This window comes from Capricornis sumatraensis, chromosome 15 (assembly GCF_032405125.1).
Source record: "Capricornis sumatraensis isolate serow.1 chromosome 15, serow.2, whole genome shotgun sequence".
NCBI classification, from domain to species: Eukaryota; Metazoa; Chordata; class Mammalia; order Artiodactyla; family Bovidae; genus Capricornis; species Capricornis sumatraensis.
In genome coordinates this window covers 55,033,137-55,053,490 of record NC_091083.1, presented here as the reverse complement: position 1 = coordinate 55,053,490, position 20,354 = coordinate 55,033,137, and the positions used below count along the sequence as shown (strand labels likewise).

Sequence of the window (20,354 nt, the reverse complement as noted above, 5' to 3'; positions counted from 1 at the left end):
TCCTTTGGTAACCACCAGTTTGTCTTCTATATCTATGTAGTTGCCAAGTTGTGTCTGACTCTTTGCAACCCCATGGACTGTATCTAGCCAGGCTCCCCTGTCCATGGGATTCTCCAGGCAAGAATATTGGAGCGGGTTTCCATTTCCTCCACCATATAGATACTTCTAAAAGCAGGTCATGGGAGCAAAACGTCTGCTCTCTGCTTTAAAGCTAGTATTATAATGAGCCGTGCTTGTCGTTTAAGCATTGAGATTATTCCCTAATCCTTGGATTTCTGTAATACACATCATTTTGTGGTTGCAATACAGTGCTTTTCTCACTGTAAAATAATCCCTTGTTATAAAAGCAATGAATCAGAGCTTGACTTATGAACAGGAGCAAAGGAGGCAAATGCTCCCTTGGGACATAAAATGTTTGTCTACCGGTGGCAGATTCCACCTTTAAGAGAGGCACTAAATCTCCGAGGAGAAAGAAATACTTGCCCTTATCTCCTGTCTTCCCAGAAGGCCAGTGCTCATGGTGAACCAGGTCAGATTAGTCTATAGGGTCCTCTGTGCCCAGATGTAAGGGGAAGATGTTTACTAAGGCATTACCACTTAACAAGCCCCTTGCACTTCAGAAAACAGCATATATGGCCTCAAAGGCACCTGTCCACATCTGATCACATCTCTAGCTTTTTTTTTTTTAAGTTCCTTGACCAGGGATTGAACTTGGTTTGTGGTAGTGAAAGCACCAAGTCCTAACCACTGGATCACCAGGGAATTCCCCCTAGCTTTCTTTATATAAGCACAGAATTGACATACATTGCCTTTGAAGAATGAGTTGGAAGGCTGTGTTAATGAAATATGCCTACCAAATGCCAGACAGAACTCATTCTGTCTTGGCTTAAAAGGGCTATCCTCTTGTAATATTGGTCCAGGTTCACGGATGGTAAAGACAGAGCACTTCTCTAAGGTTCTTTGTCAAGGCAGCCTGATCGCTTTTCCCACATGCAAAAAAGGGAGAAGGCCACTGAAGGAGAAAGTGTCAAGAAGCCAAGGGGCACCAGGGTGGCAAACATCGTGCGATCATGTGGTGGACATGGGGCGGACTATAGCCCACACCCTTGGCTTTGATGATGACTTCCAAACATTTATCAAAGAACCAGACAGCTCTCCTTGGTTATCTCCTGGACCTATGTTTTTTCCTATGTAGTCTATTTCAAGGATATGTACCATCAACTTTCCCAATCTCCCAAGCCAGAAACCTAGAAGTCATTCCAGATACTTCTTGTTTCAATGTCCCCCATCCAGCCTGTTACTACATCCTATTGACCTAGCCCCCCCCAAATCTCTTTGATCTACCTTGGGTGGACACTGTGGATAGACCCAGCCAACCTCCATTCAACTCTATTTCTAGGGTGCAGTGCCTAAAAAGCAACAAGGGCCTCTAAAAAGGTGGACTTGAGACTCCACAGTGCAGTAGCCGAACACATACATTCTTCTCTCCAGAGACCCAGTCTCCTGCTCTGCACAGCCTCCAGCTCAGCTCCTTCCCAAGACAACAGCTCTGCTAATGCTTTGTTGTCCCCATTCCCTGCAGACTGGCAATGGGATCAGCAGGGCAAACCTGTGCTGGGGACACTGAGTTATTTTCTTCCATCTGATTTCTACTTGCTGGGCTGCTTCAGGAAGCCCAGAACCCAGGTCTTCTGACAACAATAAGCATTTTACCACTACTGTAGGAAATTTAAAATTTACTCTGGGTCTTCAGCCACTACAGCTAATCTGACTAAAAAGTGCTGCTTCCAGACTGCCAGATGGTAGGACAATGCAAGGGTGAGTACAACCTACAAGATGGGTGGATTTTTCTATATATTATAAAGCAGATGTGGAAAATCTCAGCGTATGTAGCAGACGGTTAAAGGAGAAGGTTCTACTGGGCCATACTCTGCACTCATGGGACAGGAGAAATACATCAAAATCTTGCTGATTCACAGGCTAGGAATACTTATTCAGTCAACTGACATTAGTTGGAAGGCAGGGTAGAGTTAAGCACAGCTCAAAAGAGGTGTTGACATGGCAATTTATTATCATTGAGACAAACTCCTGGAAGAAATCTGCCTATCAAATAAGATAACAGCAAAAAATGCCACAGTCTTCCCTGGATCAGTTTTGTTTTAGATTTCAGAATGGTAGGTGGGAACATGAGAAGTCTGTTGCATCTAAACAGAATATGAAAGGCATGCAAGCAGGATGTAGAGCACATTGCTTACCTTGCGAACACTGGTCAAGAAATTTAGGAAACAGGAATCTACGGAGAGAAAACAAATATTTAAAACAATTAATCTCAGAATTTCACTGATTTCTCACAAAATTTTGACTATCACTAACATATAAAATGGCTTACTTAGTGGGGCAACTGGCAGGCAACACTGAACATTAAAGATAGCCATGGCTATACAAAAGGTATTCATAGTTTTGAACCAGAGTTCCCTAGGCCAGAAACCTTAAAAAAGTCCCAACATGGCCAACTCTTGGTGGAATGTTGAACAGGAGATCCTTGTTCAACTCTCAAGACTATAGGAAATGGAGAAAGAGAGATTGGTCTTTTTCTTTTACCCTGAAGAGATACTGTCCTGTTAGTACAGGGGAACTTTCAAGGGAAAATAAGAAAAATTACACTTGCCTAATTCTGCCAAGGGCCTTCAACAACAAAGTTGCCATATTTCCTGTTATGTGCACAACTAAATCCAGGTTCCCCTTTAATCTTTTTTAAAAAGCATTTTTTTTATTTGGCTGTGTCTGGTGTTAGTTGTGTCAGGCGGGATCTTTCATTATGGCATGCAGACTCTCTAGCTGTGGCACACAGGCTTAGATGCTCCACAACATATGGGATCTCAGTTCATGGGTCAGGGGTCAAACCTGCATCCCCTGCATTACAAGGAGAATTCTTAACCACTGGACCACCACAGAAGACCCTGCACCCTTTAACCTTATTCTAAGCTCGAATGGTGAATGAAATGTAGGAGACTGACTGAATAGATTGAGGGTGACTAATTCAAAGTATGAGTTAACAACTGTAGCTCTGTAGTAAGCTCCAAAGAATAACTCAATATTCTTAGTGTTTTAAAACTTCTAAAACACCACAGTACTCTTCTTGGTGAAGAAAGCCAATACTAATGAGAACAGCTATCTTTTATCAAAGGCTTTTACTATGGACTGGGGACTGGGCAAGCAGTTCACATATACAATTTTATTCTCACATCCACCCTGTGCCTTGCGTACTTAAAAGTTGCAAATAGTGGGTTCATGGTGGCTAAGCAAGCTAAGCACTTGCCCCAAGGTCCTACATGCAGCTAGGAAATGCGAGGGTTTACACAGGGGCCCAGGTTTGTTTAACACCACAAAGCCCCTGTGTTGTCTACCCCTGCAAGTAGATGCTTGCTGAAGTCACCCTCTGAATTGTTGCTTCTCTAGTTGGCAGGTATTAATGCTGTTCAAAACACTTAGGGGAGTTTTTCTCTTGCAATTTCCTTGGTGGTGGCAAATCTTCATCTTTTAATTTGATTTTTGACAATGGTCAGACACACACCATTTGGAACTAAATTTGGTGGATGAGTGAGCCACTTGGGTAAGTACAACTTCGGGCTGTGGATCTAGTTCACCTTCACGGTTTCTAAAGAATTTTATAGAGGAACCCCGATGTGCTCTGATTAAGGTTAGGAGCCCCAGAACGAAGGGAGAGAGATCCTCAGTTGAGTCTCCCAAGAATAGAGCTCACTGACTTCACTGCATTCACAGTCCACTGAAGGGTCAGGTGCAGAGCACATGTATTCTTTAAAACAATTATTTAATTTTGGCTGTGCTGGGTCTTCATTGCTACGCACAGGCTTTCTTCAGTCGTGGTGAGTAGGGGCTACTCTCTAGTTGCAGTGTGCTGGCTTCTCATTGCAGTGGCTTCTCTTGTTGCACAGCACGGGCTGTAGGGCACTTGGGCTTCAGTAGCTGCAGTGCTCAGGCTTAGCTGCCCCATAGCATGTGGAATCTTTCCAGACCAGGGATTGAATCCATGTCCTCTGCATTGGCAGGCAGATTCTTAACCACTGGACGACCAGAAAAATCCACTAATGCATTCTTAGAAAATGTCTGTCTCCATCAAGTAAGTGCCTGTAACTTTATTTTTTAAATTTATTTATAACTTGAGAATAACTGTGTTACAATGTTGTGCTGGTTTCTACCATGCATCAACATGAATCAGCCATAGGCATATATATATGACCCCTCCCTCTTGAAACTCCCTCCCACCTCCCACCCCATCCCACCCATCTAGGCTGTCACAGAGCACTGGGTTGAGCTTCCTGTGTCACACAGCAAATTCTCACTGGCTATCTATTTTACCTATGCTTCAGTGCTACTCTCTCAGTTCGTCTCCCTCTCTCCCTCCCTCACTGTGTCCACAAGTCTGTTCTTCATGTCTTTGTCTCTACTGCTGTCCTACAAACAGGTTCATCAAGACCATTTTTCTAGACTTCCAATATACACGTTAATGTACGACATTTGTCTCTTTCTGACTTACTTCGCTCTGTATAACAGGCTCTGGGTTCATTCACTTCACTAGGAACTGACTCAAATTCATTCCTTTTTATGGTTGAATAGTATTCCATTGTATATATATGCACCACAACTGCTTTATCCATTCATCTATCAATGGACAGCTAGATTGCTTCCATGACCTGCCTTCTGTAAACAATGCTGCAACGAACACTGGGGTACATGTGTCTTTTAGAATGGCTTTCTCAGGGTATATGCCCAGTAGTGGGATTGCTGGATGACATGCTAGGTTTTATCCCTAGTTTTTAAAAGAAATTTCCAAACTGTTCTCCATTGTGGCTGTGTCCATTTACATTCCCACCAACAGTGTAAGAGGTTCCCTTTTCTCCACATCCTCTCCAGCATTTATTATTTGTAGGTTTTTTGATGATGTTCCTGTGACTTTACAGTATATGCCTTAAAAGCCCTTCTCAGTGTCCTGCTGGCTTTCCCGCAGCAGTGCACAGCAATTCATACCAGTAGCATCTGAAATGAAGCTGAGCAATGCTCCCTCTCAATGCATCTTATCCAGTCACAGGTTGGAAGCTCATGTTTTAAACCTCTAATAGGTTAGAGGGTCATTAAGCTACTCACTTTAAAGAGCTGCAAAGAAAATACTCAGAACACACAAACTTGCACATTTATGCAACTTCTCATTGAGATATCACTGTTTTTAACAATTCTTGTAAAATTACATGACTTTTTCTTATAGTACCCCATATCATGATTGACTATGTACATGCCATGGATATGGCATTCGGGAAATTATTTAACTTTTCTGAGCATCAGCTTCCTCACGGTAAAACATGGTAATGATGCTTACCTTAAATGCCTCCCAAAATACTTAAAGGGATTTTGAGGACTGAAAGAGGTAAAGCATCACACTGTCTAAAAAACAGCAGAAAACAAATGACAGCTCAATTCCTTTCCTTCTATACATATCATCCTCCTTCCTACACTGTAATATGTTTTTTTCCTCCTCTTTTGCATTACAAGGCAGATACTTAACTGGACCACTAGGAAAGCCCCTAAACTGTAAAGCTCCTAAACTGACTGAAGACAGACAATAACAAGTATTGGTGAAGACATGGAGAATTGGGAACCCTCATATATTGCTGGTGAGGATGCAAATGGTGTAATGGCTTTGGATAACAGTTTGCAGTTCCTCCGAAAGTTAAATAGTTACTATATGAACCAGCAATTCTACCCAAGAGAACAGAAAACATATGACCATATTAAAACTTAAACATAAACATTCAGAGCAGTATATTTATGATAGCCAAAAAAGATGTAAAAAACTCTAATGTCCATCAACTGATGAGTGGATAAAAAAGATGTGATATATCCATACAATAGAGTACTTGTCCATAAAAAGGAATGAAACACTGACATGTGCCACAGCATGGATGAGCCTTGAAAGAAGCCAGGCACAAAAGGCAACATATACGAAAATATCCAGAATAAGCATATCCATTGAAACAGAAAGTAGACTAGTTGCCAGGGATTGGGAAAAAAAAGAAATGGGGAGTGACTGAAAGGGACATTTTAAAACAGTGAATTTTATGGTATGTGTATTAAATTTCAATAAAGCTGTATATTAAAAGAAGCAATATACATGATACTATAAAATATCAAATGTTTTACACATCATCCAACATCTGCCCCCAAGGAACTAACCACTTCCCAGAAGAAACCACTATTCATTCACAGTTTGGGATGTATTGTTCCAGATATTTTCTATGTTTAGTCAAACAGACATTTAAAGAATATATATTGTTTTGCTGATTTCCTTTTCTCACTTCACAAAGTATTATGGGCATTTTCCATATCAGTACATAAAAATCTACCTAATTTTAAAAAATGCCTGCATGAAGCTGAGCAATGCTCATTCGCTAAGTTGTGTCTGAATTTTTGTGACCCCATGGGCTATACCCCACCAGGCTCCTCTGTCCATGGGATTTTCCAGGCAAGAATACTGAAGTGGGTTGCCATTTCTTTCTCCAGGGGATCTTCCCAACCCAGGGATCAAATTTGCATCTCTTATGTCTCCTGCACTGGTAGGCAGATTCTTTACCACTGTGCCACCTGCTTCCATTATATGAATATCCTCAAATTGAACCAGTCACTTACTAATGAGCATTTGGGTTATTTCCATTTGATATTAATGTTATTGTCTTGAACACTGTAGAGCACATCTATTATATTTCAGACTGCCCATATGACTGACTGACTGACTTATACCTTCTAAACACTTTTCCCAGACTTGGACTGAGGAAGCCTGTCCTTCAAGTAAATGGCAGAAAACTGCTTTTCTGGCCTTTCCTGCCATCTGGTACAAGCATATGACTTAAGTTTTACCAAAGAGACTCCAAGTGGCAAAGAACACAGTAAATGAGGGGATATATGGGAAGCAGAGGAGAAGGCAATGGCACCCCACTCCAGCACTCTTGCCTAGAAAACCCCATGGATGGAGGAGCCTGGTGGGCTGCAGTCCATGGGGTCGCTAGGAGTCAGACACGACTGAGCGACTTCACTTTCACGCATTGGAGAAGGAAATGGCAACCCACTCCAGTGTTCTTGCCTGGAGAAACCCAGGCACGGGGGAGCCTGGTGGGCTGCTGTCTCTGGGGTCGCACAGAGTCGGACACGACTGAGCGACTTGGCAGCAGCAGAAGCAGCATGGGAAGCAGACTCCATTTTCTGGTGGAAGAAGTGACTGACATAGCCTCAGATAGCCCGAGGGGGATCTCACTGGGGCAGCGCTACAGGAAGTTTGAGTGTTCCACCTGGATGCCTCATCAATACCGTCTGACCCTCCTAGAGGCTTTTCAAGCTATACTGTCCATTAGTAAATTTCTCCCCAACTAAACATGCTGGAGTAGGTTCTACAGTTCAGAATTAAAAATTCTGCCTGAATTCCTCAGACCTGTGTCCTGGACTATAGTCCTCAGTTAAGTCCCTGAATAAAATTTAAATTCACAACTTTAAAAATATATGAATGTACCTATTTTCCTACACAAGTTGCAGCATAATAAATCACCCCAAAACTAAGTGGCTTAAATAATGATGATTTATTATTTCTCATGGTTCTATAGGTTGAATGGGTATAGTTTAGCCGGGGGTGATGACTCTTTAAGATGGTCTCACTCACAGGCCCAACAGTGGTCTTGGTCTAGATGGTAGGAATGGATGGCTGGGGCTCTCTATCCACATTGTCTTTTACCTTCCAGCAGCCTCTTCATTTGGTGGTTCTTAACTCCCAGAGGCAAGAGAGGGCAAGCCCCAAAGTATAAAATGCTTTTCAAGCCTTGGCTTCTTTCATGCTTCTTGAGGACCCACTGGCCAAAGCCAAGTCACAATGCCTGAGCCAAAATTCAAAGGGTGAAAAGTAGATTCAACTTAAGTCCTGATGGGAAGGGCTGCTTTTGCTATGGCCAGAATTTTAATCTACCACAGTTGGCCTTAAAAGGATTTCTTTTCTTTTTTTTTTGGCCATGACATGTGGGTTGTGGGATCTTAGTTCCCCGACCAGGGATTGAACCCAGGCCATGGGTTTGGTACTTTCACTGCCTGTTTCACTCTGTATAACAGGCTCTAGGTTCATCCACCTCACTAGAAGTGACTCAAATCCATTCCTTTTTACAGGTGAGTAATATTCCATTGTGTATATGTACCACAACTTCTTTATTCATTTATCTGTTGATGGACATCTAGGTTTCTTGGACTGTCAGGGAATTCCTGGACTTTTTTTCTTTTTACAAACGTATGGGCTTAACACTGGTCACTTAATCTTTTTACTACTTCTGTCATTTAATAATACTTTAATAAATACATATATGTATTGTGTATCCATTAGGATGTTCTGTTATGTTTATTTTCTGAATGCGCTAAGTCCTTGTGGCTTTTTGTGGACTTTCTTTAGCTGCGGTGAGTGGGGGTTACACTCTGCTGTGGTGCATGGGTTCTCACTGAGGTGGCTTCTCATCGAGGAGCCTTCTCTTGTGGAACATGGGCTCCAAGGCATACAAGCTTCAGTAGTTGCAGCATGAAAGCTCAGCGGTTGCTGCTCATGGGCTCTGGAGTGCAGGTTCAGTAGTTGTGGCACACAGGATTAGTTACTCTGTGGCATGTGGAATCTCCAGACCAAGGATTGAACCAGTCTCCTCTGCATTGGCAGGTGGATCCTTATCCACTGCCAAGGAAGTCCATGTTATATTTACTTTAATAGTTGTACCTTTAAAGTTTTATATCAGAAATTAAAGAAATGTACCAACCATTTAAAAAATTTTACAATTAGAGTGTTCTATGTTTTTCTATATGATTACCTTTTTCAATTCATTTTAGACTTTCTTAAGTAAATGTGTTACTGCTTTTTAAATTTTTAATTGGAGGATAAATGCTTTACAATTTCTGCCATATGACAATTGTGAATCAGCTCTAAGTATACATATTTCCCCTTCCTCTTGTCTCTTGAACCTCCTTCCCACCCTAATTCTTTTCTTAATGGAATGAGATTAATGTTATTTAATAACATTCTAGTCTTTTTTTGGGGGCCACATCACAGGGCATCCAGGACCCTAGTTCCCCAACCAGGGATTGAATCAGTGACTTCTGATTCGATGTGCAATGAGTTTTTTTTAATTTATGTTTTGGCTGTGCCGGGTCTTTGTTGCTGTGCGGGTTTTCCCTAGTTGCAATGAGCAGGCTTCTCTTGCTATGCAGTACAGGCTCTAGAGCACACTGCCTTCAGTAGCTGCAGCATGTGGGCTCAGTGGTTGTGACTCACTGGCTCCAGAGCACAGGCTTAGTTGCCCTGTGGCATATGAGATCTTCCTGGATCAGGGATTGAACCAGTGTCTACAGCACTGGCAAGTGGATTCTTTACCACTGAGCCACGGGGAAGTTCCTGATTCTTTCTATTTAACAGTTTTATTGAGATATAATCGGCACAGCACAAAATTCACTCATTTAAAGTGTATGATTCAATGATTTTTTTCTTTTTAGTAAATTTACAGAGCTGTGCAAACACTGCCACAATTTCATTTTAGAAACATTTTCATTATTATAGGAAGATCCTGCCTTCCCATTTCCCCACACCTTTAACATCTCTTCCTTGAACTCTTCCCACAAAACTCTATTAGTTTCTCTTCTTAACTTTTTCTTGATGGTGTAGAACAGTACTCGTCTAGTTCTTTGCTTATTACTATCTTTTCCTACCTTTCTATGTTAGTATCTCTGATAGAGTCCAGTCCCATGTTAGATAGACCTCTTTCTGCTTTACTCATCTTTAACTAAAAACTTGAGAAAAAGAAGAGGCATGGATGGTAGAAAAAGTGGCATCTAAGAGTCCGCATAGTATTCTAAAGTACAATGGTGATGCTCAGAATTCACTGCAATAACCTATCTTGAGGCAGAAGGAAAAATAGCTTTTTTTTTTTTTTAATGAGAAAGCAGAACCTAGAGAAAGCAGAGCTAACAAGAAGGGAGAATGGTAAAGACATTTCTTAGGATCACTTAAGATAATTAGGGTAGTAACTTTTAATGTAATTTCTATGAGAAGTGTAAAGATATCAACTTGGGACTCAAATAAGAAGGAAGCTTTTTTAGATGAAGATCTAAGGATAGATCAATCAGTTGCCAGGAGATGATAATAATATATGGACTAATCAGAAAAACCTCATGATAACATATCTTGGATACATTCTTAGAAATATTCTACTAAAGGCTACAGAGAAAGGAAACTTTGCAGCCTCTGTCCTTGGAATTCTACAGGCAAGAATACTGGAGTGGGTAGCCAGTTCCTTCTCATTCTCCTCTAGGGGATCTTCTCCACCCAGGGACTGAACCCGTGTCTCCCACAGTGCAGGTAGCTTCTTTACCATTTGAGCCACCAGGGAAGCCCCAAACAACTCTGTGATATGTGTGCTGTGCTTAGTCACTCAGTCATGTCTGACTCTGTGACCCCATGGATTGCAGCCTGCCAGGCTCCTCTGTCCATGGGGATTCTCCAGACAAGAACACTGGAGTGGGTTGCCATGCCCTCCTCTAGGGGATCTTCCCAACCCAGGGATCGAACCCAGGTCTCCCACATTGCAGGCGGATTTTATACCAACTGAGCCATGAGGGAAGCTCCAAAATACTGGAGTGGGTAGCCTATCCCTTCTCCAGGGGTTCTTCCTGACCCAGGAATTGAACTGGAGTCTCCTGCATTGCAGGATTCTTCACCCGCTGACCTACCGGGGAGGCCTCCAAACAGCTCTACAAAGGGAAAATGTAATGTCTGAAACTTCTCAGTGGGGACTTCTCTGATGATGAAATAAATAATTCTAGATACCACTGAGGCAGTATAAACTATAAAACCCACTCAGAAAGCATTTTGGGAATGTGAATATAGAGTAATAAAATTGATCATCAGTTCAGTTCAGTTCAGTTCAGTTGCTCAGTCGTGTCCGACTCTTTGTGACCCCATAAACTGCAGCATACCAGGCCTCCCTGTCCATCACCAACTCCTGGAGTCCACCCAAACCCATGTGCATTGAGTCGGTGATGCCATCCAACCATCTCATCCTCTGTCATCCCCTTCTCCTCCTGCCCTCAATCTTTCCCAGCATCAGGGTCTTTTCAAATGAGTCAGCTCTTTGCATACAACTGAATAATAATATATCTTTGATAAATCTATTCTAAGGAAATTGTCTGAAATTTAAGAAATTCATATAAAGATGTTCCCATAGCGCATTATTTATGATAGTGAGAAGTTGGAGACATCCTATATGACTAACAGAGAAGAGTGGGTTCAGACAATTATAGCCATACACACACAAAATGATTACATAACCAATCAAAATGTAATTACCACTGTAATATAGCAACATATATATGGTCCTATCACTTCATGGCAGATAGATGGGGAAACAGTGGAAACCGTGGCAGACTTTATTTTTCTGGGCTCCAAAATCACTGCAGATGGTGACTGCAGCCATGAAATTAAAAGATGCTTACTCCTTGGAAGGAAAGTTATGACCAACCTAGATAGCATATTCAAAAGCAGAGACATTAGTTTGCCAACAAATGTCCATCTAGTGAAGGTTATAGTTTTTCCAGTGGTCATGTATGGATGTGAGAGTTGGACTATAAAGAAAGCTGAGTACCGAAGAATTGACGCTTTTGAACTGTGGTGTTGGAGAAGACTCTTTGAGAGTCCCTTGGACTACAAGGAGATCCAACCAGTCCATCCTAAAGGAGATCAGTCCTGGGTGTTCTTTGGAAGGACTGATGCTGAAGCTGAAACTCCAGTACTTTGGCCCCCTGATGCGAAGAGCTGACTCATTGGAAAAGACCCTGATGCTGGGAAAGATTCAGAGCAGGAGAAGGGGACGACGGAGGATGAGATGGTTGGATGGCATATCGACTCAATGGACATGGGTTTGGGTGGACTCCGGGAGTTGAGGATGGACAGGGAGGGCTGGCGTGCTGCAGTTCATGGGGTCGCAAAGAGTCAGACATGACTGAGCGACTGAACTGACTGACTGATATATGTTCACTTACATATTTATATGTTAACCTAAGAAAGATATAAAGCTTATGTATATCACAACTGTTAAAAGTATGCATATAAAAGATAAAAAAGGAATTCACAAAAATTATAATATTACATTGAGTTAGTGAGATTATGGGTGAATTACTACCCAATTTTCTTTGTTGTTGTCATTATTATTTCCAAAGTAGGAAAAAAAAGTTCATTTGTTAGTAGTGAGAATGAGTGTCATTAACTAGGGTAAGATGCTTTAAGATGGCTTAACCACATGAAAAAGTATCTGTGAGGTTTACTACAAGTGCCTTATTACAGAAGGCCCCTTCCCTGCAGTAAAGAAGAAAAGAAAAGCCTGCCATGGGTATTCTTTTCTGGGAGAATTTATTTCAAGTCCCACTATCAGAGAAGGGTGACTTTTTAGTGCATAAAGAAAAGTGGTGAGAAGATCCCAGTCCATACGGAGAGTAAAAAAGCTGGCTTGAAACTCAAGATTCAAAACACTAAGATCAAGGCATATAGTTCCACCACTTCATGGCAAATAGATGGGGAAAAAGTGGAAGCAGTGACATATTTTATTTTCTTGGACTCCAAAATCACTGCAGATAGCAATTCTAATTATGAAATTAAAAGATGCTTGCTCCTTGCAAGGTAAGTTATAACAAACCTAGACAGTATATTAAAAAGCAGATGTCACTTTGCCAACCATGGTCTGTATGATCAAAATTATAGTTTTCCCAGTAGTCATGTAGGGATGTGAGAGCTGGAATATAAGGAAGGCTGAATGCCAAAGAATTTATGTTTTCAAATTGTGGTGTTGGAGAAGACCCTTGAGAATCTGTGGACTGCAAGGAGATCAAACCAGTCAATTCTATAGGAAATCAGCCCTGAATACTCATTGGAAGGACTGATGCTGAAGCTGAAGCTCTTAATATTCTGGCCACCTGATATGAAGAGCTGACTCACTGGAAAAGACCCTGATGCTGGGAAAGACTGAAGGGAAAAGGAGAAGGGAGCAGGAGAGGAAGAGATGGTTAGATAGCAACACTGATTCAATGGACATGAATTTGAGTAAACAGGAGACCCTGGAGGACAAAGGAGCCTGACATGCTGCAGTCCACACGGTTGCAAAGAATCAGACATGACTTAGCAACTGAAAAACAGAAACATCACCAGGGTAAACTGATGCATTCCAAAAGACAAACACATAAAAATGCGTCACCTATTGGTAGGTGGGAGGTAAATAGCTTTCTGTACATTTAAACACACCACATCCTTTGGGCTGGACGTGGTCCTAAGTATGTACCTGTGCTCCATGTAGCAGCTCAGCGGCTCCACGCACGTTGTGATGGCACCAATGGTGAAAGAGGACTTGACATTTGAGTCTGGATGGGTCTGCAGAGCCTGGACAACATCAATAACATCTGTGTAGCTAGGGGGAAAAAAGGGAGTAGTTAGTTTACTGAATTGGAGCTTCAGAGTGGGAGAAGAGGGGAATGCCTGCTGAGTGGCTGAGTAGAGCAAGGGTAGAAGGAAACCAAAGAGGAGAGTGCAACAGGCCTCCTTGGGGTCAAGTCACCTCATGATTTAGAGCCCCTGCAGTTTACAGAGTTTCTGTACTTCCAAGTTCCATTAGTTCTAACTGTGCAAGAGTGAGTGGAAGAAAGAACTCTACTGCCCACCCACTTCAGAGAAGCCTGCAGGTGACCCTGGGGCTCTGAGGCAGGACTTGGTATTTTCTAATCAAGCTAAGAGCTCCTGCATTGGTCTGTTTTCTTTAATAACTCTTTCATTTCAGGGAGCACAGTGATCCAGCTGCTAAGTCTGTACCTGGCCACTTTGGCTGAACTGCCTGAACTGCATGATGAATGCAAAAACCTAACTCTCCATGTTGCCTCTTTCTTATCAGTATTTTCTTTATTTAAAAACAAAGAAACCCCAGCAGGACTTTAACTTTCTTTCTTCTGATACAACAGATATTCCATACAAGTGTCTTTTGGGCTCTATTTTACATTTGTAATTTAAGCCTGCAATTTTGCCTCATTTTACATTAATTCAACTTTTATTTTTGAGAGATACTTTGTCTTAAATGTAGATAATTTAAAGAATGACTTTTACAATATTCTAGAGTATAAACTAACACAGTCCCTCAAATTCCTTAAAATTAACTTTTTAAGACTCAGATTTTCACAGTTCTACTTATTTGTGTATGTATTCAGTTCCATACAATTCTGTCACCTGTGCAGGCTCCTCTACCACAGTAAAGATACTGAACAGTTTCACACCACAAAGCTCCCTCCGTGTTTCCCTTTTATAACCATACCCACCTCCCTGCCTGGCCTCCACTCCCATCCCCGGTTCCTGGCAGCCACTAATCTGTCCACCATTTCTAAAATTTTATCATTTAAAAATACATTAATTCAATTTTTAAAACAACCACCTAATACTCCACTTGGTGTCAAAGCTCAACATCACTGCTCACCTGCAGCAGTAAGTAGAATAGGACCAGGCCACTGCAGGGGCAAGAGAAAACCCTGCCCGATTGAATAGAATTCTATAAATCAAAATAAAGGCCATATTCAAGAAATAAAATTCTCAACTTGAGAAGCCTCTGGGGCATCCCCTCACCTCAATACTGGGCTTAAAGTTCCAGCTCCAAGGAGCTGGACATGCTACACTGAGTTTGCCATGTGTTCCCTGCTGAGCCTCAAGGGAATGGGCCCCATCTGTAAGAACACTGTCATAGAGGGCAACACAGCAGGAAATCCATCTGACGTTCCTAGTGTACTAGGGCAGTGACTGGACAACTGCTGGTTCTGAGAGTACAAGTGGGCTGGCCATACACTGTCACTGAAGTCCAGAGCAGCCAGGACAGCTGGCACTTACGCAGACTTGTACAGTCAGAGACGGGGAGTCAACAATACTCTCTAAAGTAACAGAAGATGGAAATGACCTCAGCTATACAATGTCAAGGTGCCAAATTTGACTCCAAGTCCATACCCCCACTGACGTTCACCTCTGGGAGGGTGGCAGGAGGTGACGAAACTGGGCCAACCTATTTTTTTGATTATTAGAGATGATGGAAAACAAGTGGTTTCTAGTTTTCTTGCTCTGTGGCTTCCACAACCTAAGCCCACAAGTAGGGTCAACAGAAGGGAAGCCCAAAGCAGATGTAAGAACAAGATCTAAATAAGAGAAAAGATGGCCTGGCAGGGGACACATTCCTGTTTCCCTCCTGCAGCACTACTGGCCTGGCTTTCCTCCAATTCTTACCATCACATCCAAGAGACCAAACAGGGCTTTGGAACTGGGCCTATTCTTTACTGGAAACAATTAGCCAGTTGCAAATACTAATTATTAGGAGCACAAAACAAAACACCACAGCACAGCACAAAAGCACTTTGTGAGAACTGCCAAAAAGCTTCTTTATTACCAACTATAATGACAGCAGTGAAGAGCACAGCCCATGTTTTCCTGATCTGACATGTTCTCCTGTGGGCCCAGGGGACGATGTGCCTGCTTCCTCCTTCCTAGCCACTTTGTGGATGGAGCTTGAGACTAGGGTGTGGGGACTGTCTGCAACTCCACAGGAGGAGGACTGAAAAAGCTGAAGCTTGCATGCTTCGGTGGCAAAGGTGAAGGCTTAGGGACCACTAGTGTTAGAAGAATTATCAAAGAATCTTGCCAGAAAACCTCCTCCCCAGTTCTCTGCCTTTTGAGGATATGTGATGTTGAGGTTGAACTTGAAACTTGGGTGCGATCTTCACCAGTCACTCTGGGCCAAAGGATGGCCACAGGGGTTCCTGTTTGCTAAAGACACTTCTTGTGCATATGTGGAGTTTATTCTGTGCCCCAAGTCAACCACACATGCAATAATGGCAAGGTCACCACACTACCCCACTATTCCCAAAATACTTCCAGGGCTCACCCTTGTAATACCACCAGTAGTCTGGTCTTCTTGCGGACATAGGCTGACTGGCGGGCAGAGCGGTTCTGTTGGGCCTCCAGGGCACTGGAAAGGTATCTCTGGAAGTGGGCAGCATGAAAACATTCGGAGCTGTCCATGACTTGACGGTATACCATCCACCTGGAAATGGCAAGTATAATCTCAGCATGAGGACCTGACCCATAGGTTCTGCCAGTGGATTCACGTGTGACTAGTACTCCATAGACTTGGTCCTGTGAACCCACACAGGAGAAAGCAATACTACCAGAAACAGGTAGAGGGCACTGGCTGGGTGTGGAGCCCTGTACCTGAAATCACTTCTATTGGAGCTTTTGGCATGAAATGCTCTGTCACGGGGAGAAAGGTCAGTTAAGCACATGAGCAACAGATTTCAGAGTTGAGAAAGACTCCTGAACAGGCAGTCAGTTTCTGAAGAGCCATTCAGAAAAATGGTTTCAGTCCACTTTGCAGTAAAATTCTTGCTAAGAATAAGGAATGAGGGGGTGGGGGAAGAGTTTCCAGTGCCCTAGTGGTTAGGATTTGGTACTGTCACTGTAGTGGCCCAGGTTCAATCCCTGGTTGAGAACTGAGGTCCCACAAACTGCATGGCACAGCCAAAAATTAAAAAGAATAATGGGTAAGGTAAAGCATTCAGATTGTTTACAGAACATAAGCAATGGAAATGAGGAAGGAACTAGTTAGCTACTGAGTACTTATGAAGGAGGTCTAATATTTCCCCATTATCTCTCCGAAACTCACCTTCCCAACCCCCACAATCTCCCATTCTGAAGTCCCAAACTCCTAGGTGATTTTAGTCTTCTCAATTCCTCTATATGGTCTCCTGCAGGCTGCCTTACTTTGAGGAAGACTGACTAGATATTAAAAGCCTGGTTCAGTCAGCAAGGTTTGTTTAGCAATCTGTCAGCCAAATGGAAGACATGGGTGAATGACTTCTCCAATTTTACCTAAACCAGTGTCCCAGTTCCACCTAAACTCACGCAGTCCCTCTGTGGCCAAGGAAAGATCACATCCACCAGCTCTCAAGTTCTAACCAATCTGGTCACAATTCCCAGGCCTTTGCCCATGCTGGTCTTGCTGGTACAGGTCTCTTGCCCAGATATCCAGAGGTTCATCCCTATATACTGTCAGGCCTTTGCTCAAATGTCACCTTTTTAGTGAGGTCTTCCCTGAGTGAGTGAATAAAGTGAAGTTGCTCAGTCATGTCTGACTCTCTGCGATCTCATGGACTGTAGCCTGCCAGGCTCCTCCATCCATGGGATTTTTCCAGGCAAGAATCCTGGAGTGGGTTGCCAGTTCCTTCTCCAGGGGATCATCCCAACCCAGGGATCAAACCCAGGTCTCCAACACTGCTGGCAGACTATTTACTGTCTGAGCCACTTTCCTGAGTACCCAGTTAAAACTGGAATCAGTCCCCCAGCTCAGCTCTCCTATAGCCTTCTCAGCTTTATTTTCTCCACAGCATTTTTCACTAGCTAATGTACTATTTTCCTTAACTGGTTAACTGTTTATTTTCCAAAACTAGAATACAAGCTCTATGAAGGCAGAGATACCACCTGTTTTCTAGTCTGTTTTGTACATTTGTCCCCTACACTTAGAACAGTGTCTGGCATATAGAAAGTACTCAGTATAAATGTGTTAAACAAATGGATGGATGATCACTGTGCCAATATCAATTACACCAAAGGTCAGTGCATGCTGGAGGTTTCCCAGTGCATAGGCAGCAGGCATAGAACCCCTTTCCCCAAAGCAAAGGCAGCAGCCATACTGACCTGCCGTATTCCTTATGCAGAGTGACCAGAAAAGCACAGAGTTCACTAGCGTGACAGCCTGGGAGACCAGTTACAATGCTGATAATTACCTACATGAAAGAAAAGCCATGTGGGTTTGTGATTCAACTGGGAGGCAGCATTGTGTAACAGGTTAAGAGAACTGACTTCTTAAGCCAGGTTCTGTGGGTTTAAACCTCAGCACCAGCACTCACTAGCTATGTGACCTTGGGTTCACTACAGAACTGACCTTGCAGGGTGGCTGTGATGATTAACTGAGTTAATATATGTAAACAAGGTGCTTGGAACAGTGTCTGGCACACAGCAAACATCATATACAATGTAGTGTTACCATGATAATTTCCATGGAGCAGGTTGTGACTAGATCAGTTAAAAGTATAATGGAAAATACTGGGTGGAAAGGAGGTCTGGGACAAAAATGCCATAGGCTAAATTGGTGTGGTAAACTCAGTGAAAGAGGTGAGAGGCCTGTGCCTTCCAAGCCACATGGCCTGACCTATAGAAACAAACTGGGTGGAGAAAGCACTTCTCAGTCTTGATGGGGAAAAGAGTCAGATTGAACTTTCTTAACCTTGGCACATGACTACATGAAAACAGGGCTGTCTGTAGGGAGACATTTCAACTCAAGAAATCTACTGACGAAGGTGTCAAGCAGAAGAGGAAGGGAACCATGTACTTGCTGAAGGGTAACAATGTCAGTGACACAGCGTGGCAAGGGCTCCTTTACATGTGTTTTACTTCACAATACACAAGACTCACTGGGATAGGCCTGGACTAAAATTCAGCTTGGTGGCACTCACCACTTGAACTAGTCACATCAGCACAGAGATGGCTATGGATCCCTCTTCTTTTGTGGGAAATAGTTCTCCCACCTCCCCTCTGACCAGACCTTTAGTCCGATTCCCTTTCTGCATCTGTGGACAGTTCTCCATGTAACTGACTTTCTGTTTATCTTCTCATCCAGATTTTCTCATCTTGGTTCCCATTTCTCGGCATCCAGGCCTCGGCCTCTCAAATCCCAGCAAACATGCTGACAGCCAGACACCTTCTTACTTTAAGGCCAGTTCTATAGCACTTTGTTAATATAAAATACATATATTAAAAAATATTTAAAATATAACATTTTTACTTTTACTCCTGCTTAAGGGAAAAAATGAGGCTTCTAACTACTTAATGCTTCTCTTTCCTTTTGCAGCCAAGTGTCTTCTAGATTTGCATGGAAATAAATGCCCTCTTTGAGCATATTATGACATATAGTTCCAAAGAAATGGTGGGGGGTCAAGAGGAGAGAAGTGTGAAGCAGAAGCGGATTAAAATCCACTCCTGTGAAGACAGTGTTTATAAACTGTCACGTTATCTTGGTGATGCTAGCAAGGTCTTACTAATAAGGCCCTTCCCCTTACTAAGCTCAGTGTGCCAGGTAAGACCCTGTAACCAGAAAGAGCTGACAGCATGAGAGTACTAAGAAAGAGTTTGGAAGGCCTAGAGAAGCAAGAGGAGGGCACAGAAATATGGCAGGGCTTCATCATTGCCATGGGGCTCAGGTGGCATTAACGAAGATGCCAGTACACTGTCAGTGTATAGAGGGGGTTTCATGTGTATCATTATATCAGTATTCAAGGAGGTGGAGAGTCTTATAAAAGGGACTCTGCCTGAGCTCCTTTTTTTAAATGACACTGAATATTAAGGGTAGGTTATCAGGATTATCTTCCCATAAATTCTCAGCTTTTTTGGTGAGCTGCTATACCTTGTCATTTTCTACTCTGTGAATAGGGTTGATTTCAGCTTGCTGCAGTAGGACAGGGAGATGGGTCCTCACCACAGGTTCCTGACTAATGCTGCTGACAGCAAAATGCTGGAGAAACCTAGAAAAACAAAGACAGTGCTATTATGTTACCATCACCAGCCTTTTCTGAATGTGGCCATTCACATGAGAAATTTATTCAATAGCTGAACAGAGACCTTAGTGAATATCTCTAGTGAATATAATTGTGTATGTTGTTTTTATAATTATCCTTAAGAAGCTATAAAGAAAATGGAGCTTAGAAAGCACCAACACTGAGAGTTATGATATATTAAAAGAAACAGAAAAACAGAGCTCACCCGTTCAGCTCTGGGAGTTTAGCTGACAGTAGCTTTAGAGGACTCTGTTTCTCCCCAGCAGAATGGCTCAGGACACTGAAGAGCTTCTGTGCCCTGGAGTGTCTGGAATATCAAAGGTTCACAGATTAGAATTCCATCTCCCAACAGCACACATACTTTACATAACTCGTTCTCATATTTTTAAGCCAAAGTCCTGTGACAGAGTCAACACTTTGAAAAGAAGTATCTCACTGACTTAAGCAAAATTCGGCGTTAATACAGGATGACTGGTTTGCCTACATAGAAAGCTTAGCCTGAAACCTTTGTAGTACTACAGTTTTCTGATTCTTGGTGGATTTCATCTGTCTTGACTTCTGTTCCCTAAGAGCACTGACTACCTGCAAACTCGCAGCACTGA

General features: G+C 42.6%; 1 protein-coding gene across 1 annotated transcript in view; it reads right to left on the bottom strand.

Annotated features, from left to right (window-relative positions):
- Positions 1-20,354, bottom strand: part of DNAAF9 (dynein axonemal assembly factor 9) — a 169,588-nt gene that overhangs the window by 26,084 nt on the left and 123,150 nt on the right. Inside the window, exons 24-29 of the mRNA XM_068986771.1 lie at positions 19,958-20,059; positions 19,602-19,719; positions 17,837-17,925; positions 16,029-16,187; positions 13,407-13,532; positions 2,256-2,293 (exon numbers count right to left, since the gene is read on the bottom strand). Of these exons, the coding sequence (XP_068842872.1) occupies positions 2,256-2,293; positions 13,407-13,532; positions 16,029-16,187; positions 17,837-17,925; positions 19,602-19,719; positions 19,958-20,059 (632 nt within the window). The remainder of the gene's footprint in view (positions 1-2,255; positions 2,294-13,406; positions 13,533-16,028; positions 16,188-17,836; positions 17,926-19,601; positions 19,720-19,957; positions 20,060-20,354) is intronic.